The sequence below is a fragment of the Corapipo altera genome, unplaced genomic scaffold (genome assembly GCF_003945725.1).
Source record: "Corapipo altera isolate COAL_440 unplaced genomic scaffold, ASM394572v1 145, whole genome shotgun sequence".
Classification (NCBI taxonomy): domain Eukaryota; kingdom Metazoa; phylum Chordata; class Aves; order Passeriformes; family Pipridae; genus Corapipo; species Corapipo altera.
The window spans coordinates 250,474-273,813 of NW_020885078.1; the positions used below are offsets into that span (position 1 = coordinate 250,474).

A 23,340-nucleotide genomic window follows, 5' to 3' on the forward strand; every position below is an offset into this window, starting at 1 on the left:
CCCTGCTCCTCTCCTTCCCCAGCCACGCTCTTCTCACATGGACAGAGCACGGACATCCTGGAGAGGGAATCTGTAGCTCTTCCCACCCTCCATGGTGAATCCAACCCCTTCCCTCCTTCACCCCAAAGGCCAGGCTCATTCCTAAAGCCCAGCTGAAGGCTGAAGCAATTCCTCAAACAACAAATATAACAGACAAACAAGTTTCTCATTTTGGTAAGAATTTTTTAATAACAGCCAAAGGCCTAAAGAAATGCCAAGACACGGTGTGGGTGCCAGTACAGTTCATGCATTAGCGGCATGTGAATGTCATAGGCATGCACTGTCCAAAGGTGGGCACATGTGTACAGGTAAATATTACAGTATATTTTTATGCAATGATTATAAAAAGAAGTTGGGAAACCTCAGGTTGTTAGACCTAAACAAAAAGAACAAAGGTGGTTTGTATTTTTACTGAATACAAAGCCAAATCTGAAGCTGGTTTAAATTCAGGAAATAGTAAGGCCAGATAGACTTCAGAAAATAATAATTTTTTTTTTTTTTTTTTTTTTTGTCTGTGATAGTGAGGTGACAATTTCACTGAATTTAGGACTTCTGGGACACATAGCAGCACATCCTTTAGGGGAAATAAGAGATTTCTTGCTCTGATCTAGCAAAGGATAGCAAGACACGATGCACAGCATCCTGAGAAAGTCTCCCTTTGCTTTTCAAATTGTTTTATTTGTACATGAAAAGGTGGCTAGGGGGTGCACCCTGAGAGACATGCATACCCTGAATCTGCCAAAATAGGAAAAATTCACATTCAGGTGATATTTAGTTCGCAGTTTTCAACAAGCAGCACTGCTCCAGGCAGAAATTGTCATTTTAGTGCAAGTAGCAGTGATATTTGGCAATCTATATTTATAGCAATGTCTGCTGCCTGCAAAAGAGGTGAATGAACCATTCGGGGGGGGCAGAAAGCTGCAAATTTTAAGCTTAGTTTTGAGTAATTTTGTAGCAATGCAAACAAAGCAATTTAGAATAGAATGGTTGGTGTGATATATAAGAACAACAAGAGATGTTCCTTGCACCAGGAATATTCCTGTGTTCACTCTTGCTCTCAATGGTCTCTCAAAGATTCCTCAGGAGATTTTTTTGGACTGCACCATCCGGTTACTTTCAATTCTGCGACAAAAATAAAGGTATGCTAAATCATTATTTGGGTTACAATCACAGCTGCTGAAGTGACCAGGCAAGAGAAAGAGAAGAAAGAGACACTGGGCCAAAGCAAATATATTAAGGTCTTATATTGAAGTCTCTCATCTGGAGACTGGTCAGGGGATAAATCTGACAGAAGAATGCAGACAAGGGAAGGGATGATGTAGAAATAAAAGGGAGAGATGTCTTGAAGCAAAAAAAAATTGCATATGGACAAGGAAAGGTACTTGAGAGGTGGGTGAAAATGGTCTGGCCAGAGAAGTGGATGAGTTTTACTGTTGGTAGACAAAAGGTGTATGGATAGACTGCATAAAGAGATGTTCCAGAGTGAAGGAAGATTCATAACTGATGAACTGATCCAGATATTTTCTGACAGATGATTTCAGACCCCCCATCCATACTCACTTCTTTTTTCCACAGGAGCATTGTCATCACCACATTAAAAATTAATCCTTTCATTAAAATTATTTTCAGGCCCAACTGTGATAAAGACACTGTGTTCAGGTGTTCATCTGGAAAAGCATCAGAAAATGAGAGTCACAAGAGCACTGAGACATCCTTGTTCCAGACAGATTAAAACACTTCCTAATGAGGCTGCCACCAGATGGAGTCATCTGGTGGGACAGGGAGCAGGACTGATGGACTTTTATTTCTGCCATTCAATAACCACTTAATTATCCGATATGCAAGTCTGCCAGCCATCTAAATACTGTACATTATGAACTCAAGATGCTGGAGGTGTCCCTCCTCCCTCTCTCTAAATTTTTTTAAAGATGGGCAGGGGGAAAACAAATCTAAATTTTATTCATAGAACAAAATTGTATTTGGATTTTCTATTAATCTGAAGTTTGAAAATACATTGTTCTATTCCGGAGAAGCAGGGAGCCATCATCAAAAACACATTTTATGTTTATCATCGAAAACCTCTCTCTCTCTGAAAGGCTGATCAAATCAGCACATTTACTGATGAGTATTTCCCTGAAATGGTGTTTTGGAAAGATTTGCAAAAGCACAGCTGTTCTGTGAGCAGGGCAAGCTCAGGGGCAGGCTCAGCTCCTTTGAACCGGCCGGAAGAGCAGTCCTTGGGCTGCAGCACTACTCATACACCCCCCAGCCCTGAGCTGGAGCTCAGCTTGCTCAGATGCACTACAGCTTTAGTGCATCCCTGAGCACACACAGCAAAAACCACCTGCTTAGCTATTGGTTCATTAGGTGTTTGTGCACCCCAAAATAAACCCAACTCTTCTGAAGTCTGAAAGGCAGCAGACAGTGAGGCTGACTCATATCAGAACCTGAAGTCCCCCAGTGATGGGCAGTAGCTATTTGGTGAGTCATTGCAGGAGCATGTGAACACTGGCTACACTGGTTGCATAAAATTACCAACTTGGATCTGGAAGGCCACATTTACCCCAGGACTCCTAGCCTTGGTGTTTAAAGCCTGTGGGGCCCTTTGGGAAATTTCCAGTCTGAACTTTTTGGTCCAACAACAATTCTGCAAGCAGGAAATATCTGCAAAAATTTGGGAAAATATTTCCTCTAATCAGGCCAATCTTTACTACTAAAATGCTGTGTACATACCTGTCCTGAAGTGTAGGGACAGCCCTGTAACACAGACAGTGCTGGCACCTGCAAAGAGTAAAGACAAATTTAATTAATAACAGAAATGGACTTATTCAGAAGCTCATAATGACATCTCTGCTTAGAAGGGATAAATTAGAGTTTCTGGCCATTGAAACCTCCCATAAACAATCTTTTCTGCTGTTTTCAGGGCAAGTATAAAATATGATGTAATTAAACTTCAGGGTCCCACTGGGCAAAGGAATGTCAAGGTTTCCTTCCACACTCCCCCCCAAAGCGTTTTTAAGATCTCTCTGCTGTGACTGTACCAATCTACTGACCCTTAATCTTGTTTCCACCAAAGAGGAAGAAGAAAGAAAAGAGGGGCAACAAGGCAACATTCCTCTGGACTGTGGGAGTTAATGGAGCATTGCTTGCATTGCTGGGAGATGTGAACCAGTCCTGCTCACACGAACAGCCCAGAGCCCAGAGCACCTCTGACCCTGCACACCCCCCCAGCAATGCCATTACCACTTTCAGGGTCCTCGCCCTCCAGTTCTCCAAAGCCCACATGACTGGCACCACACTGCATTTCATCTCTCCTGGCCCAGTAGGTTGACAGGTAGCTCGATTCCACGCTGTTCTCAGCTGTTGCCACCTCCACAACAGCAGATGTGGCCTTCTCAGCAGTGTAAAAAGTGACATTTTCAGGGGAGTAATCTGTGATCAGGCACATTTCCAAATCCTCATCATCTTTAGAGGTCAGCCTGTAGGCTGAAGGAGACGGAGGAGCTCCTGAAAGTAGAGAAAATAAGAGTCATTAGATGAGAGTACACATTCACAGTTCCTTTAGTCTTAACATACAGACCCTTAGAAATGCAGGTTCTTCCATTACTCCAGTGGGAAGTTGCCTGATCATAGGGGTCTTGTGCTAGGACACCTTTAGAGAACCAAAACTTCTACTGCAGATGATGCAGGAGCTACTTCTGTTGACTTAGGTTGTATGGGAGACACAGAGAGTGGTCAGGCAGGGCCCCTGGAGCACCTCAAAAGGCACTCGTGGACATCCACACTCTGGATGTTCACATTTAACCTGGCCATTTCTCTCTGGAACAACTCCTCAACTCTGCTCTGCAGCCTGGGTGCACTCAGGAATGTGTACAACAGGTGAGAGGGCACCTGAGCAACCTGGGCTAGTGCAAGGTGTCCCTGCCCATGGTTGGAACATGGTCTTTAAGGTCCCTCCCAGCCCAAACCATCCCGTGATTCTGTGATTCTTTCTTCACTGCTATGACATGTAATGTGTCTGGAGAGAGCTGAGCAGGCCAGGGCCATTCAGCCTGTTCTGCAAAGGTTCGGTCAAATCCACCAGTGAAACCCGACTTCTCCCCATGTCCTGAGGGGCAGTGGATAAACCACTAAACCTAAATAGATCTCAGTCATTTACCATGAGTCTCACTAATGGTGCTCCTACAGCAGAAAGGTAGAGAAGCCACTGAAAAGCAGGAGCACATGGCTGCATTCAGGGAGAGGTGGATGAAGCAAAAAAATGTTTCATCATGTTCCACCACTTGACAGCTCAGTGCCAGTTCTTTTTACTAAATTTTATGCTGCAGAAGGGGGGGTTGAGGAACTAAAGGCTGCAGATATAAGACACTTCATGTTCATTACTGTTTTCTTGCTTCAAACTCTGCTAGCAAGTCAGTCAGACTGGGATTTTCCACACATAAAAACACAACCTGTTCATATACCTAACTGATAAATATTGTAGAAATGCTGAAGACTGCTTAGCTTCTAGATGAAAAATTCTTAATTTCTTCCCATATGAGAGGTTTGGAATAAATCTTGGCTTCTAGAAACTGTCTCAAAATCTATCACTCGGATAAATGCTCTTCATCTGTTCGGTTGCCAGCTGTCAGCACTATAGAGAAACAGCCATAGTTCTCTATTAGGATGACATCAGAAAAAAACTAATCCACAAAGCCCAATTGTTCGTTCTCTGGCCCTTCTTCTAAATTACAGTTCATCTGTCCTCACTTTGCCCTGGCTTTGAAGAACCTGATGAGAGTCTTTCCAAACTATGAAGAAATACAGTCCAATGTGTGTTCTGACTCCCTCAACCCCGCTTCCCACCTCACATACTCCCAGTTCTGTTTTGGAAATTTCAGTGATTGTTTTTTAGGGAGAGAAAGACAGGTGCAGGTAAAAAGTTTGGTGATAGATCCTTGTATGAAATACAGAGGAACCAGGGTACATCACTACCCCGGGGTGCATGGAAACAAAAGAGAAGAGGAGGAATTGCTAGAGCTGTTCTGTTTCTCTCTCATCACGAGCACTGTGCTTTCTGAACACAGTGCTCTCCAAATTAGGGTGGTTTTCTCCCTTTCAATCTGTGCAATGCTTTGATCTCAAGCAGATAAAACAATAGCCTGTTTTTCACAAGAAGCTTCGGCAGTACCGGTTTTGCAAAATATTCATTTCTTGATCTTAGAGTGGGGCTGCTCTTGCTCTGGTGCTGTTTGTAGTACTGATAAATTCTTTTATGTATCTGCACACCGTTATGAAAGTTTGCAGATAGTTTTGGTAAATACCAACTACTATAACCACGGCACTGTGACCTGTTATTCTGTCTTAATGAACTGGCGGATGTGCTGGAGATGCTGCATATTTATGAACTCTATTTACAGGAAAGATTGGGAAGTGATTCATGTTACTCTGAGATGTCCACATTGCCTAATTCCATTTTTCCTGAAGAATATTTTCCAGATGGAAGAACAGGAGCTGTTAGAATGCTATTCCTGCCCAGTTTACAGAGAAAGCTAACTTTGAGTCTGATTTCATGGAGAGAGCAGTAGAACCCTGTTCCAATATCAGACTGAGACCTCTGCCTTTTTTTATTTTTTTCCCTTAAACAAGCTTCAGTAGAAATCCTGAACTGGTTTTAATACCCAGTTTGTATTGCACAGAGAATGATCTCATTCTCCATTCCCTCTAAGGTAAATTCTCTGAATCTCTGGTCACTCTGGAACTGGTGTGACAGAGGTCTTTGATGCTCTTACCATTTCTCAGTCTGAGACATGATATTCCACAGCTGGAATCAACCTGGAGCTATGCCCAATTCCAGGGACATCTGCACCCCCTCACACACTCATACAGGCTGATCTTCACCCCAGAGGAGCAACTCCAATGAATTAACAAGCACTTTAGTGATGTTCCCCATCTGTCCCCCAATGCAGGTTCCAAAAGGTCCTCTGTGAGGTCTGCCAGCCCTGCATGGATGCTGGGATGGCTACAGCAAGACTAGATGAACTTAGATAAGACCTTTAATAGATAACTTTCAATGCTCTTGTCTGGAGACTCTCAGGTAACAGAAGCCGGGTCCTAGTCCAGCATTAGCCAAGTCACCCAGAGTAGAGACTCTGTGCAGAGATTCACCGTTTGCAAATGTGAATATGCTCCTTCGCTGACAGACTTCAGGCATAATTCTGTTCTCCAACCAAAAAATGTTCTTTTTATTGCCTCTGTAATTATTCTTGGAGAATTCAAACTACCTAAACCATCCAGAACGTCTCTCACAAAGCATTTAAGGGAAAGATTTCTAGCTAAACTAAAACTAACAGTGACTTAATAGAGGAAGACACCCAGTAGGTGAAGAGATATCAAGTGTTTAATGGATTAAATAGTTCTCTAGTATCAAACCAGGATGAATCTGGGGCTTTTATCATGTGTTCACATTGAGCACTCCATGCTAAATTTCACAAGTTCTTACTACGCTGTTGGGAACTAGGCGAACTATCATCAGACCTTTGAGATGCAGTCATCATCGCCCTATATAAGAAGAAAGGAGTTAAATCAGACTGTTCAAATTACCGTGGTATTACTCTGCTCTCCATTGCTGGCAAAATCCTGGCAAGAATACTCTTAAACAGACTAATACCCGCTATAGCAGAAGGAATTCTACCTGAAAGCCAATGTGGTTTCAGAGCCAATGGGAGTACCACAGACATGGTGTTTGTTCTCAGACAACTGCAAGAGAAGTACAGGGAACAGAACAAAGGTCTCCATGTAACCTTTGTTGACCTCACCAAGGCTTTCGATACTGTGAGCAGGAAAGGTCTATGGCAGATTTTGCAACATGTAAATTGTCCCCCCAAGTTCCTCAAAATGATCATCTCACTCCATGAGGATCAGCACTGCCAAGTCAGATATGGTGATGCACTTTCTGAGCCCTTTCTAATAACTAATGGTGTGAAACAAGGCTGCGTTCTCGCTCCTACCCTATTCACAATCTTTTTCAGCAGGATGCTCCAAAGGGCCACGGCAGACCTCGAGGATCAGGACGGGACCTACATCCGATACTGTACTGATGGAAACCTTTTCAACCTAAGGCAACTGAAGGTCCACACCAAGACCTTAAACCATCTTGTCTGGGAGCTGCTTTATGCTGATGACGCCGCCCTTGTTGCTCACACAGAAGCAGCTCTGCAGCGTTTAACATCCTGCTTTGCAGACGCTGCTGAGCTCTTTGGGCTGGAAGTCAGCTTAAAGAAGACAGAAGTTCTCTATCTATCTGCACCTCAGGAAGTCTTCCATCATCCCCATATCACCATTGGTGAATCAGAGTTCAAATCAGTCCAGCAGTTTAATTACCCAGGTAGCCTCATCTCCTCGGATCGTGAGATTGACGGGCAGATAGACAACAGGTTAGCAAAGGCATCAAGAGCTTTCGGAAGGCTCCATAAAGGAGTTTGGCAAAATAAACACTTGAAGAAAAGTACAAAGATCAGTGTTTACAGAGCCATAGTGCTGACTACTCTCTTATACGGATCCGAATCATGGGTCATCTACTGTCACCAACTGCGACTCCTGGAACGCTTCCATCAACGCTGCCTCCGTACAATCCTAAACATCCACTGGTCAGATTATGTGACCAATACATCTGTTCTAGAACAAGCAGCAGTCACAGGTATTGAGGCCATGTTGCTGAGAACACAGCTGTGTTGGGCAGGACACGTCTCAAGGATGAAAGATCACCGTCTCCCTAAGATCTTGCTTTATGGTGAACTTGCCGCCGGCTGCCACAAGAGAGGAGTCCCGAAGAGGAGATACAAGGACTCCCTGAAACAACATCTCAGCCTTGGCCATATTGATCAACATAACTGGTCTACTCTGGCCTCCAGTCAGGAGGTCTGGAGACACACCATCTGTAACACTGCTGATGCCTTTGAGAAAGCACGCAGGATCACCCTTGAGGAGAAAAGACAATGCAGAAAGAATCGTGCCTTGCAGAATATACCACCTAGGGAGTCTTTCTGCTGTGCCTTTTGCAACTGGACGTGCCTGTCTCATGTTGGTCTTTTTAGCCACCAGCGTGCTTGTAACAAACATGTGTAGAGACCTTTCCCTAATCTTTGTTCACGAAGCCCAGCCATGACATTGAGAAAAAAATGAAATGGATTTTTCTTAAATTTCATATTGGGAAGCAATACCCTGTTTCTGTTCATGCACAGATCTTCTCATACATCACCCAAACCATAGGAGAGACTTAGTATGATCTGTCCCAGGTGATTGAGATGGCTTAACCCACCCATGGGACAGTTACCTGGAAGCAAAAAGACTTGAAATGTCTGCTCATGAACTTCCTGAGAACCTCTGTCTTTTTCACAAGATACTTTTCCATGCTTTTTCTTCTAAAATCAGACTGAGTTTTAATTGCCAGATCAAGTTTTCAACTTTATATGCCAGAGATTTAGTTTCTTAAAAAAGAAAAAATCCTTGAATCATAGAATGGTTTGGGTTTGAAGGAAGCTTTAAAGCTCATCAAGTTCAATCCTCAATTCAAAAAATTTCAACTAAATAAAAGAAACTTTCTAAATTAGGGATTAACTATTAATGTAGCCCCAGACAAAAAAAAGTGCATTTGTTTAATGAATAAAAAGCTCAAAAGAATCAACCTGATATCCCTTATTAAGAGCAGGTAAAAGTTAATTTTTTGTTCAAATCAGAAAGTCAGAAGAACTTTTGATCTCACTCTTGTGGAATTGCTTCAGGCATGTCTAGTTCACACTAAAATGATATCCATTCCAAATCAGTCTGTTTAATGCATACATTCAATTAGGTAACTTATTTGGGATCATACCTTTGTACTGCTTCTCCCAGCTCCAGTATTCCATACCCCCCAGTTTGAATCATTGCAAATACTGTAGTCTAAGTCACCTGGGACATTTCTTCACAGTGCAGTGTGAAACTAAGACTTGAATATGAACCCAGAGGTATCTCTGATTTTTTTCCCTCTCAGACTAAGGCAAAACACTGCTACTGTCCAACAGGACTCAGAAGTTAATGATAGACCAACATCATTAACCTGAGACATTGAGGATGCTCTCTCACTTCCCACTGTTCCCAGTGTCCCTGCTCGACCTTCGCGAGCATCCTGCTGAGAAAGAATCTTGGATTCATTTTCTTTCGGCCTTCACTCTTCCCTCTACTCTTCGTCAAGAGTTTATGCTCATTCTCCATGAAAGCAGAGCTGTTCAGAGACACTGACCAGAGGACACTGCTCCTGCCTTTACACCTTGATAGCCTGTTGTTCTCCAAATCTTACACACTTGGTTTGACTTTAAGTCTGGTCCCTCTTCCAAACACGAATTTACTGTATTTTTGAGTTTCCCACTCAACAAGAAGCCCCAGTTACCATAAGAATAACCAGTCATGACAAGAAGTTTGGTTCCCCTTTCAAATGCAATCTTTGTACTTCCTGACAGCTCACACTGTAACAGTAGTTGTTACAAATATGGAAGAGGACTTTATTTTTGGGTTTTAAAACCAAAAGATCATTATATATTTTCTTAGGCTAAGACTCAGAAAATCCAGGCTTCAAGTCCCTGCCATGACTATTAAACCTGTGTCAACATCACCATCTTCTCTCACTGTTTTCTCCTGCAGTGGGTCACTGCCACACCACAGCCAAGCATTCCTTGCATTCCAAGACAACATCTCTAGTCCAGCTGGTTTTTGTCAAGGGAAGCTGAGGGGAAGTTAGAATATGCTTCCATCATAGTCCCTACTCCACCCACCGAATAAACACCAGTCCTGGTGTTAATATGGAAGAGAAAGCTCAAACTTACTTGGGGTAACAACAAGTTGGGTCCCAGTTCCAAATGTGAGTTTCAGGTATCCCTGGTTGGCACACTGGTGTCAACCTCTACAAAAATGTGGGCAGGTTTTCTCAATGCTTACTGACACCTAGGGCAGCAGAGCAATGATGAAACATGCTGGTTTAAGATACCATTAAAGTACTAAATAAATCTACTAAAAAATGATCAGGATCAGAAACACAGAGATCAAATAAAAAAATACTCCTTCATTCATTCGCTGGTTACAATTGTGTGTTACATCTTTTGGGGCAATAAAAAGAACAATCTGCTTTTCCATCTGCAACATCACCTAAAACTCCATTTCCCTGAGACATGAAACAGGAGGCTAGGCCCAAAAGAGTTAACTAAGAAATTTGGGCCTGCTAACAAGCTACCAACATCCAAAACGATCTGTACTCGTTCTGTTCTACTTACAAAGCTTCAGAGAATAGTACAAGAACATGTAATAGGCCTAGAGGCAATAAATTAGAAATATAACAGGACCAGGTAGACATTTGAATAGGAGAAATAGGCCTGGAGCCAGGGCTTTTTCCAAGCTTCAGTGAGCGGGTCAAGAACAATGGAAAAGAAGAAAGGTCAAGCTGAGGAAGAGGAGTTAAAGCCCCCTGCCCAGTGGATGAAGATAGGAACGACCCCTTGAAATGGGGTGCCAAGAGAAGCACCGCCCCAAGTTCCACCTATTCTCCGCCTATTTTTAATATGTATTGATAGATGTTGTAATCATTTGAATATGCATTTAATCACATCTAAAAATTGTATAAAAGTGCTGATTTTCTGAACAGCTGGTGAGCAGGTTTGTCCAGCACGAGCTGGCTTGTTCCCAGCGCTGCAAATAAATACCTTTGCTGCTCAAAAAATCAAAGTCTCTGGGCAGTTTCTCAGACCGATTTTTCAGATTCAGGCATGATGTTAAGGGCAACAGCCTGTGAGTCCATGTTTTTTCCTGAATATTTACTACCCTTGATCACCAACAGCATTCTTTTCTCTAATGTCAGCTTGTATCCTCAATCCCCATAATTCACATAGTTCAGGAAACCTTTACAAGGACTCCTTTTGACCTTGGTTATAGTTCTCTCCTTACAAGTTTCAGTGGCACACTGTGTCCCTGTCCAGGTCTTAGAGCTTTATAGGTGGTTGCAAAGGCAATCTGAGCCTTCTAACTCCATTACCTGGGGTTTCACATGCTGAGCTCTGCAGTAGCCAGAGCAAGTATTTACACACGGCCTTGCAGCTGCAACAGCTCAGCAAACCTGGGTTCAAGTCACAAACAGAGTCCACTTGCAATATTTGTGGATAGTACAGTGTCTGTACATCAGACAGACCAGTTAAAGTCCAGTTCTCTTTCAAGAGTAATATTACAAATGTTGTAGTGCAAGGTTCCTTGATGGGATTCAGATATGAGCAAAGACTGAAATGGTGATAATCACCATAAATGGAATCAAAGATCCGTAGAGTTGTTTGAGTTGGAAGAGACCTTTAAAAGTCATCTACTCCAGCTCTCCTGCAATGATGAGGGACATCTTCAACTAGGTAAGATTGCTCAGAGCCCCATCTAACCTGACTTCGAATGTTTTCAAGGGTGGGGCATCCACCACCTCTCTGGGCAACCTGTGTTGGTGTTTCACCACTCTCATAATAAAAATTTCTTATTTAACTCTAGTTTGAATCTACCTTCTTTTAGTTTAAAACCATTCCTCCCTGTTCTCTTGCTACAGGTTGTGTTAAATAGCTTGTCACCATCCTTTTTGTAAGCCTGAAAGTACTTATAAATACTGAAAGGCTGTAATAAAATCTCCTTGGAGCCTCCTCCAGGCTAAACAGCCTCATTTCTCTGAGCCTGTCCTCCCCCTAATCATTTCTGTGACCCTGCATCCACTCCCACAGGTCCATGTCTTTCCTGTGTTGGGGGCCCCAGAGCTGGAGGCAGCATTGCAGGTAGGGGGGAGGTCTCACCAGAGCAGAGTAGAGGAGAATCACTTCCCTCAGCCTCCTGGACACGCTGCTGGACATGCAGCCCAGGACAGAGTTGGCTTTTTTGGCTGTCAGTCCACATCTCTGCCTCATGTCAAGCAATGCAAATATTATAAATATTCTTGCGTTTCAATGACTTATATAATCTATGACTTTTCTTGAGGGCAGTGGAAGTGGCATGGATAGATCCTTAGGGGAGAACAAAGGCACATGGCTGACTTGGCAGAAGAGCAAACCCAGGCTTTGTCTTAGCTGATCCCAGGACTGCAATGGATGGAGGAGCACTGAAAGCACATCCTACCTGCACCTGCCTCCAGGAAGGGCTGCTTGGACACCTGCCTGAGCTAAAGGTTAAGGTGGGCTACGCTGCCATTGACAACTGCTGTTCCCCAGATCTTGGTGTCTATTCACAAAAAAATTGCATTAGTCAAAAAATCAGGATAAATGTACCTGGAAAAACCAGAAGCCTTGTTCCAGATCCAAATGTGAGTTTGTAGTTACTTCCATAGTCACACAATAGCACAGGCCTCTACAATATCCAGAGTAGTATTGAACGGAGCCTTCAACAAAGAAATACTCCACCAAAAGAAATCCTCTTTAACTAGACAGATCTATTTATCTAGGACTTTTCTTCTTATTGGCTTTCTTTCCATGTGGTATATTGCATCTGTCACACTCCCAAAAACCTGTTCTTTAATATTCGCCTCCACTGTATTTGTCCCATTTCTTCCAGAAAGCCACCTGTATCACAACATCTATTCTTCATCTTATTCCTCATTTATTTAGTTTGCCAGTCAGATTCCTCTCTCAAAATTAGTTTATTTACTGTTACTTCACACCTCACCTGGGGACTGATGGTGCAGTGCAACCTCCATCATCCCGTTCTCTCGGATTTCCCATCTGAATTAGTCTAGAGTGATTCCAGAGCAAATATGCCATTTAGTTTTTCAGTAGAAAGCACTTTTTTGTGTGTTATTTCTTTGTGGCAGAGAGACCATTGTTCATTCTGTCATTAAACACTGAGGTTTCAGGATGCATTAGGGAAGCTCTGACAGTGTGACCAGAGTAAGAGCTGGAACAGTTCACACAGATATGACCATAGTGGTAAATCTGGAGACATGTAAATTAACTCAGGCAGAGCTTTGATTTATAGCTCCTCTAGCTTACTGATAGCTCCATATAAACCTGAGATTCTCATTTCTCTCAGATGCTTTTGAACAGGGTCGGAAGGGTCATTTGAAACAAGAGCAATTTCTTCAGAAGTTTTCAGAATGAACACTTTCTTTATGCTGCTGGTTTTTGTAACTTTCAGGATAAAATCATGGTGAAATTATGTTAACAATTACTACAACTTAAAGAAAGTGAAAAATTGCTTTTCAAGAGTAAACCCAACCTGTTTATATATTAAAGAATCCTAAATGTATTCTTAAGAAATTTGGAAAAGTTGATATATTTACAAAAAATATTGATATCTTGGGGTCTGTCTTGCCCTTTTACAAAGAGTTTCAGACAAGAGATAGGGTGTGGAGTTTTGAGGGGACTTTTTTTTTTGGATATTTGTGGCAGCAACAGTCAAAGCACACATTTTTCCACACTTTTTTGTTCAGAAAAAAATATTTTGGAGTCAGGATCACCTTTCTATCCTTCCACCAAAGTCATTCAGTAACTAACTTTTGCTTCTTTCCCTCTTTCCACTCCATCCAGGTGTCTATGCCATACCCAATTTTATGGCTTTCACACTGTTCTCCAACAGTTTCAGATCCTCACTTTTAATGTGCTCCAAACTTCACCTGGATGTTGAAGGGCAAGATAAATTCCCAGTACTCAACACTACCTGGCTGTGATTACAAACTCGGTATCATTCTCAAGGTTGTTTTCTGAGCTTCCTGAGCATCTTGAATTTATATAATGTCTCACAGTGACAGAAAACACTCTCTCCATTATAGCTTGAAGATCTCCAGAGCAGAGACCCAACATGTGTATTTTTTGCACCCACATACAATTATGAGTCTGGTTACCTCTAAGTATTTCTATCCACACACTGGAAAAGTCCTTTTTACCTGCTACAACTTTACGTAACCAGCCTCACCACTCTGTATTTTGTTGATCCATGTTGTCTTTCATAATTTCCCTTTGCTTCTCCTCTACTTGAGGAGTTTGATTTAGGAGCCCACTTGCTCTTAGCTTTCCAAGGAAAATCCTCTTGCACATGTAAAACTTCTGCTATGGCTGGTTCATCACTGGGAATAGGGAGGGGAAAATATGTATGCAGCCATGGAAATCACTTGCTCTTATACCAGTTCCAAATTTATAGTCCTGTTGCTAATGTAATGTGAGGTGACAAAATAGGCAAAATAACTTGTAAACTGAAAGAAGTACTGCCAAGAGAAATCCCATCTGAGAACTCAGACATACCTGGGGAAACCACGACTTTGGTTCCAGCTCCAAATTTAAGTTTGCCATAACTCCCAGTATGGCACTGTGACACAGTGCTTTGCAAAATGGTGCTCTGAGATGTACCTGTGCTGGATGAAGACTTGAGAACACAGAAATGTAAGATTTCTGTTGGAGGTATCTAACCAACATCACTGGCCACCACCTCAGAACCTACAGTGAAATAAACACTTCCTTCAGTCACATTCCTCTGCCTGGTTAATTCATCATCTGTTTATGGTTTCCTCTGTCTCCACACAGCATCCGTCCATCAGTGTGTGCAAACACAACTTTCCAGGCTCTGACTGCTGCTGTTGAGTCTCACCAGTCTGTGTTACCTTTCTGCTCTCTTATCTTGCAATGTCCACCTTCCTTTGCAGACTGTACTTCATGTTGTAACAATCCATATTTAGAATCATAGAATCATGTAATTGTTTAGGTTAGAAAAGCCTTCTAAGATCATAAAGTCCAACCCTTCACGCAGAGCCACCATATTCACCTCTAAACAATACAATTTAGCAATTTGGACTGTCCAGATACCTCCTCCCAATTTGCACAACTCACAGGAAAGCTCCACAGCTTGTGCCACTCCCATCACAGCTGTGGACCATCCCTGCTGCTCTACAGTTCCCAGCAGATACAACAGTAACCTACAGATCACTGTTATTACTTGTTGGTAAAGGCCTGAACTGCATTTTGCTACTTTCTTGCAGACATTAACCTTGGCTTTGTGTGGATTGAAGTTTTCCACTGGGCTCAATGTCCAAAATCTCAGAAATCTTACTTTTCTTACACATCTCTGCTCTTAAATTTCACTTATTTTGTTGTCACTTTTCCCCTGCTTGGATGCATATCTAGTGCACAGCAGTTAAGCAGAAAGTCTACCACTTCTTTCCAGGGAATACTAAACCCATCTAAAATTACTCCACAAAGCCACTGCACTGTTATTTCTGCAGCTGAAGTCCAACATTGTCTACATTGAGTCCCTCTTGACTCAGAGGAGAGAACTCACCTGGGAAAACGAGAAGTTTGGTTCCACTCCCCCAGGTGAGTTTTACCCACCCTCCCGAACCACCACTGTGTGATAGCTCATTACAAAATGGGCCTTTTCATCCAATCCCCTCAGGGGCTGTTGGAGGGCTGGGATCTATTCCATCCTGGATCTGCCTCTGAAAGAGGTTTTTAAACACCCCAACACATTTCCATAGATCTCCTTTAAGTTCTCTTTGCCAAACACCTTTCTTAATTTTTGAATGAGTGTGAATAACTGGTCTTGTTTACAGTCACCTAAGATGGGAAGAACCTAACCCTGAGGGTAGGTTATCAGGGAACATTTTATGATCCCTGCCTCAAAGGCTGGTTGTACTGGAATAGAAAAAAAGAGTTTGAAATAAGAACCTGAACACAGCCTAGGCTCAGGGTCACTGATGCACTCCACCTTCCTAGGAGTCCAGACTTCCAGCTACATGAGGCATGTTTACAATGCTAGAGGTGCTCCACTATTTAAATAATTGCTCTACATTTCAAGTAGGCAGTTCCTCTTATTGCCAAACCACAGCAGAGCCCCAGGACAGAATTGGCTGAGGTTGCAACACTCAGGCATTGACCCACTTGTTTGGCAAGGTGGTGACTTGAGTCCCTGAGCCAAAGGTGAATTGGAGGCTGTTCTCAGAACAGCAGAGGACAGAAATCCAAAGAGCTGACTCCCAGCTGGGAGCTACACCTCCCCCAGGGGGGCTGTCCTGGCAGCCTCCTCACTTACACCCTGGGCAATCAAGATGCGCACTGGAAGTGGAAACCTGCTGCATTCCTGCAGAGTGGCTCAATGGGGGACAATCTCACTTGTCTATTTTGGCGTCCTTACACTTCTGTCTGTCTGCTCAGTGAGATTTCTGTCCTCCTTTCACCGTTCACACCTCAGCCAGGCTGAAATCTTACAGTGCTCTGCATCTTTTTCTATCTGATCATGCTCAGAAGAACAAGCTACCTACATACAGGTATTTCACAGCACTATCAGCAAATGTGCACAAACCATGATCGGAGACCTGAGTGAGTCAACTGAAAGTCCTATATAAACAACAGAACTGAACCCCTTTACATCTCCTCTACCACTGTCTGCAACCTTGCTCAGATACTGAACACAAGCTGGTCAGTCTGCACATCCTAAACCTCTCCCCTGTTCCTGTGGGCTGCTGGACTATCAGCATGTCAGTGCCATGTCCATATTACATTTCTCTAAGCAGCAAATCCTCCACCTGGAAAAACTTATAGGCACAGGAGTATCTTGAAATACAACCCAAGATCTCCTTCTCATGTGTAATGTGACCCAGTAACACGAAGAAATTCTACAGTGTGCTCCAGGGAGCACTCAAGGATTTTCAAAAATGAAACACATGAAGGCTGCACTCACTGGGCTGGATGGACAATCTGGTCCCTGAGCCAAAGGTCACCTTGCTGTAGCTGTCCCACAGCATTTCCTTCCCTAACAAAAAGCCCAGCAAGGCAGAGCAGCACCTCTTCCCCAGCCTTTGCCCAGCCATGCCCATGCTCACAGGGGCAGCAGGTGTACTCACTACAACAGGAGACCACCAGGATGCAGTGGCACATGATGGGCTGCCCACAGGACATTTGTGAGCAGGTGTGTGGCCACTCTGTCCATTCCATTCCAACTGAGATCAAGAAGGGTGAAGACACACCCCATGCCCCCACTCTGATTGCAGGATCAAGGACACTGTTGGACTATGAGGACAAACTCTGAGAGGCTGCTGCTCGTGCTCAGGGATACAAAAGAAAGGATCTCATGCAGGTTCACCACCTCAGACTCCTCATCAATGCATCTACTGCATTCAATGAAATGACAACTTCCCCTATCAAAGATGACCCAGACTCAACAAGTACATCTCCAAGACACTCCAGTGGACACTCAAAGACTTCTGACCAAGAACACAGAGGAAAGCTGCACACTCACTGGGCTGGATGGACAGTCTAGTCCCTGAGCCAAAGGTCACCTGGTTGGAGCTGGAGCCAGAATCTCTCACAGCATTTCCTTCCCTAACAAAAAGCCCAGCAAGCCACTGGGGAGCAGCACCTCTCCCCCAGCCTTTGCCCAGCCATGCCAGCGCTGGGGGGGCAGCAGAAGGTGACACAATGCAGGAGGTCCCTGGGCAGGAGCAGAGGCTGACATTCTGAGTCAGTGGGAGGAGGTCAGGGCTGGGGCCAGAACTAAGGGGCACCCACCACACCTCCTCCTCCTCCTCCTGCCCCCACAGGGTCTCCAGGCTGTGTCCTGGTTTGCTGTAGGAGTGGCAAATCTCTGCCGTGGAGAGAGAAAACCTGGCTGATGCCACACGTTCCCTGGGGATCAGAGAGCTTTAAAAGGATCAGGAACTTGGGCCTGGCCAGCCAGCACTTCCTGGGCATCCCCAGGAGCCTTGTCCCACTTCCAGACAGGTCCCAGTGGGAAGCACCATTGCTTGCATGCTGTTTCCTGGAGCAGCGTAAACCCTGCTGAGTGCAGGGACATCAGAGAGCTAAAGGACCACCAGATCCACTTCAGTGTGGATGGGAACAGGTCTCCGAAGTGAAGTGTCAGGTCTCTGTGACACACACACCTCCCATCCCTGTTCAGAGGGAAGACAAATATGGGAACAGGCACACCGTAACAGGACACATGGGAGGACAAAGCAGGGGGACATGTGGGAAAACCAAGTCCAAGGGACATCTGGGGAATTGCAGGTGCTCCGGCATTGGGCTTCCCAAAATTCTGCCCCTCAAAACAACAGAACAAGATGAGAATGAAGCAATTCCAGTTTGCAGGACAAGGGGTTGTTTACCTGGAAGGACAGAAAGCACTGTCCCCTTCCCCAAGGTGACTCTGCCTGCGATGTTTACACCCTGACACATTTCATTACAAAAATGTCTCTGTCAGTCCTGCACAGGATCTCAAACACAAAGCAGCTGCATCCAGGCACCAGCAAATCTCCCTCACACAACAGGCTCCAGTCTCATGACATTCCCTGGAAGAAGGCAACATCTATTCCTCAACTCCCCCACACTTTTCCAAAAACCATTTCCCTTTGCCATTCCTAATTTTTAGAACCCGTGAGACACAACTCCCATCCATGGCAAAGCTTTTCCAGAATCATGGGGACCTGCTCCTGTGCAGAGACCTCATGGAAATTCCCAAGGTTGGGTGTAGGTGGATTTCAAAGGTGACTGTCAGACCAGTTGGTGCCCATGGAATTGGATACATTTCTGGCAGCCCAGACCCAGATCCATTTGCTGAGGAAGAGAGAGTAGCTTGGGAAAGAAGGGACAAGTCAGCAGATTCTATTCATATCCAAGGGATGACTGCTCCAGTCAGATCAAGGTATGTGCTCAGGGAGGTAGAAAGAGAGGAGAGGGATAACAGAGCATAGGAATTCCCACCAGCTGGGCAGCACTTGTACTCACTGGGCTTCACAACCAGCCGTGTCCCTGTCCCCAGTATCACTTTATAGTTCCCTGTGTCCACACAGTCCTTCACCCCCTAACAAAAACCATCAGCTCTCCTGCCACTTGCTCCTCCAGGGACCTCCAGGAGATCGGCTCCTTCCAAGCAACACCAGGCCTTTGAAGCCAGGAAGAACTGCAGCCTTGGGAAGAAATCTCTTGGCAAGCTCATCCACAGGAGGGATGACAGCTGGGATTGTGGTGCACACAAAAGCATTGTTAATTCACCCTTTTCTCTGCAAGGAGAAGCAGCCAGGGCTGTGTTAGAGAGAGCCATCAGCATTCCATCTTGATTTTCACTGGTGTGGATGAGATGAATTGTATATCCCTGAGCAAGAGGGCTCAGAACATCTGTCTGCTTATGTGAAAGGAGAGAACAGGAGCTGGCAGGGATATGTGGAAGGAGTAAATTCACTGTTGAGTGAAGCTCCCTTCTGCTGCCAGAGAAAGCAGAGCAAAATTCCTCACAAACTGAATCTGCCTCCCTCCACTACCCCAACACTAACTGATGACCCTAAAACTGTTCCATGGATTAGAGCAGGAAAAAGCTTGAAAACTTACTGGCATTTATTCTTAGCTGAGTTCCACCTCCAAAGATGACCTTGTTGCCATAACTAGTCACACAGTGTTTGCCTTCACAACAAAAACCCTGTCAGTCTCTGTGTAGGCTTATTCCCTGGAAAGCTGTACTTTGCTGGCCAGGTACCTCTTTTAAAACCTCACAGTTGGTTCATCCCTTTCAGCTCTGGCAGAGCTGACCCCTGAGGGCATCTTTGTCCCATGTTGAGGAAAGACGCAGAGTTATGATCACAGCTCCTCACTCAGCCCTGGGAAAATGGCCCTAAAATGCGACACCTTCTCTCAGGCCTTCCTACACACACTGTGCACTGTCAAAATACCTTCCTTGCTCCTGGCTGCTCCCTGTCTCTCAGCCTCCTCCCATGCACAAACTCCATCCCTGTGTAGACCACTTTCCAACACAATCCAAGTGCTTTTCGCCAAGTAATAGATATGCCTTTCCTATCCTCACTCCTCCAAGCTGCCTTTCTACCTACCAGGTTTCACCTTCAGTTGTGTCTCACTCCCAAAGGTAACTTTCCAGTGGATGCTGAATTCACACTGTGACTCTTCCATGAATAAAACCCACACACCACTTTTACTCCAGAAAGCAGTACAAGATTTCCCACAGAGATCAAGGTGGAAAAAACAGATATTACCCTTGTCACACACCTCTAATCCCTATATAGGGATATCTTCTTAGTCGCATTCCTCTGACCTTTCCAGGTAAAACCAATCAAGAAATACATGCAGAGGGAGTTCCAACCACGTGCCCAGGTGGGCAGATGAGAGTCACCCCCACTGACAGGGTGACCAGGTCCCTCTTCCTGCTCCGTATTTCAGCCAACAGGACACTTAACAGGGATCTACTCACTGGTTTTCACAAAAAGTCTGCTGCCAGGCCCAAAGGAGAGTTTGCTAACACCTGTCCCTGCAAAGTGCCACAACAGGGCCAGCTTTACCAAAACCCCACAGCTACCAGGAAGGAAACACCCAGAAGACACTGACATTTGGCTTTGCCAGCAGAGGCTGGAAAATACAGTAAAAGATAAGGGAAATCCCTAATTCCTGAGCTACAACAACATCCTCCTCCCCTCCCCAGGCTGACACAGAGCTGCTCTCCCTGCGACAGGGTCCTTGCCCACAGGGCTGCAGCACTGCCTGGAGCCCCTTCTGGAGCATCCAGGGCTGCCCAGGGCACAGCTGGTGAGACTCAGGCACTTCTCTCAATCTCACAGATTTATGTGCCTTTTCAAAGAGCTTTCCCTCTTTCCAAATACAAACTTTTTGCCCAGCCCACTCCTCCCACAGCAGCTCACAGCTTTTTCATTCCCAGAGAGAGGGCACTGGGATCTGTGTGCCTTCAGAAAGGCTTCCTAAGATTTACACCCCAACATTATAGCCTTGGACATCACTGCATTGCCCTGCAGGGCTAAAATGGACCTTTGAGAGGACTCACAGGGTGTCACTCCTCTCTTTGTCCCAGCTCCAGAGGTAGACTTGAGCCCATGCAAAGCCCTGAACAAAAGCCATCACAGCAGTGCTCTCATCTCCCCGGAGCATGGAAGCCCTTGGTGCAGCTGCCAAGGAACTTCCCAGCAAGGCACAGGTGACACTTTTCCAATAATCACACGGACCTCAAGTTGAGATTTACTCTGTGCAAGCACAGCCCCATTACAGACTACACTGAGGGCATTCTCAGAGCGTGGGGTGGCAGAGAAGGCATTTCAAGTGTACAAAGGCAAAAGGAAAGAATGAATATAAAAACATTCCCATTGCAGGAGAGGAATTTGGAAGACCAGTAGCAAGCTGCACACTCACTGGGCTGGATGGAGAGTCTGGTCCCTGAGCCAAAGGCCACCTTTCTGGAGCTGTCCCACAGCATTTCCTTCCCTAACAAAAAGCTCGGCAAGCCACAGCAGAGCAGCACCTCTCCCCCAGCCTTTACCCAGCCATACCAGGGCTGGGGAATCACAAATCCTTGTGTCTGTATCCCACACCTCAGACTTTTTTTTAGGATCTGAAGGTGCACTAGAGCAGGAATGCAGCAAGAGGAGACAGCCTGGAGAGAAGAAACAGGAGCAGAAAACCTACTTGGCAGAACACGCAGCTTCGTCCCTGGCCCAAACTGCAGTTTTCCTGTGTTGCTGGTCACACAGTGTGATACTCTCCTACAAGAACCCAGGGCTCAACCTGGCTCTCACCCCTCTGGTCTCCTTTTGAGAGGAGAGGGACGAGACCCTTGGACAGGAGATGGCTTTCCCTTAGGAACTGCAACAGAGAGAGGAGGGAAAATAAAACCTCAGGGGTCACTTTCTCAGGCTGTTTGCAAAATCCCTGTCACTGACTGGCATTGAGACTTTTCAGGACATGGTGCCCCAGGGCTTGGTGTTGGTCTGGTATCCAAAATAGAAAAAGCACACTCTGTCCATGGGGTTTGTAGTTCAGCACCAACATTACTACCCCTGACAGCTCAGTTTACCTTTGGTCTCCTGCTTATCCTGTGCTGCTGCTGGAGCACAGCCCCAGGACAGAATTGTTAGGTGACAGTGCAAACCAATTGCTCCACAAAGTCACTGCACTGTTATTTCTGCAGCTGAAGTCCAACATTGTCTATATTGAGTCCCCCTTGACTCAGAGGAGAGACAACTTACCTGGGAAAATGAGAAGTTTGGTTCCACTTCCCCAGGTGAGTTTTACCCACCCTCCAGAACCATCACTGTGTGACAGCTCATTACAAAATGGGCCTTTTCATCCAATCCCCCCAGAGGCTGTTGGAGGGCTGGGATCTGCCTCTGAAAGAGGTTATAAACACCCAAACACATTTTGGTCTCCTCTAAGTTCTTTTTGCCAAATACCTTTTTCCGTGTTCAAATCCCTGGGAATAACTAGATTTTATTTTGGTCACTAAAGGTGTCAGAGATGGGAAGAACCTATCCCTGAGTTATCAGGGAACATTTTACGATCCCTGGCCCAAAGGCTGGTTGTACTGGAATGGAAAAAAGGATGGGAATAAGAACCTGAACCTAGCCTAGGATGAGGGTCTCTGGTGCAGTGCACATTTCTGTCATTTCACTGTCCATATCACATTTTCTAAAGGGCAGAAGTCCTCCAACTGAACATGCTACTAGGCACAAGAGTCTCTTGAAATAGTACCCAAGGTCTCCCTCCATCTGTAATGTGATCCAGATAAAAGTAATTCTGCAGTGTGTCCCAGTGGACACCCAAGGATTTCCAAAAATTAGGCAAAGGAAAACTGCAGACTCACTGGGCTGGATGGACAGTCTGGTCCCTGAGCCAAAGGTCACCTTACCATAGCCAGAGCCAATATCACACAACATTTCCTTCCTTAACAAAAGGCCCAGCAAGCCAATGGGGAGCAGCACCTCTTCCCCAGCCTTTGCCCAGCCATGCCCACGCTCACAGGGCCAGCAGAAGGGAGACAGTGCTTTACGCTGCATTACCTACCACCCTGGGATGTAATGGCACAGCACAGCCTTCCCACAGGGCAGCTGGGACATTTGGGAGCATCAAAGTGTGGCTACTTTGTCCATCCCAGGCAAACTGAGAGCAGGAAGGGTTGTTTTGGGCATTCCCTTAAAACAAAGCCCATCCCTGGATATGGACACCCAGAGATGACCAAACAACCAGCCAGGCTGCTGCTCTCAACCACCCAAAGAACAGCCTCAGAGAGAACACACAGCACTGGACTTACCTGGCCAAACAGTGAGTCTCGTTCCAGAGCCAAAGACAAGTTTATAAGACCCATATCCTGTGTTCACACAGTGTTTCTTCCCTCAACAAAAACCTTCCTCACCACTCGGCAAGGCTGGTCACCTGCATCTCCACTGGGTAGTGCTGAATGTCATTAGCACTCTAATTGCAGGATCAAGGACACTGTTGGACCTGTGGATACAAACCCTGTTTGGGAGCCCTGTTGCTTCTGCCCAAAGCCAGTGCCTGTCTTGGAGAAAAGAAG

At 45.0% G+C, this 23,340-nt stretch overlaps 1 gene segment (V, D, J or C); it reads right to left on the reverse strand.

The window, feature by feature from the left end:
- Window positions 1–214: 214 nt before the first annotated feature.
- On the reverse strand, window positions 215–23,129 carry LOC113960039. The segment is given in 5 exon segments: window positions 215–1,161; window positions 1,600–1,706; window positions 2,773–2,820; window positions 3,283–3,546; window positions 23,077–23,129. Coding segments are annotated over 4 exon segments (366 nt in total).
- Window positions 23,130–23,340: the final 211 nt, after the last annotated feature.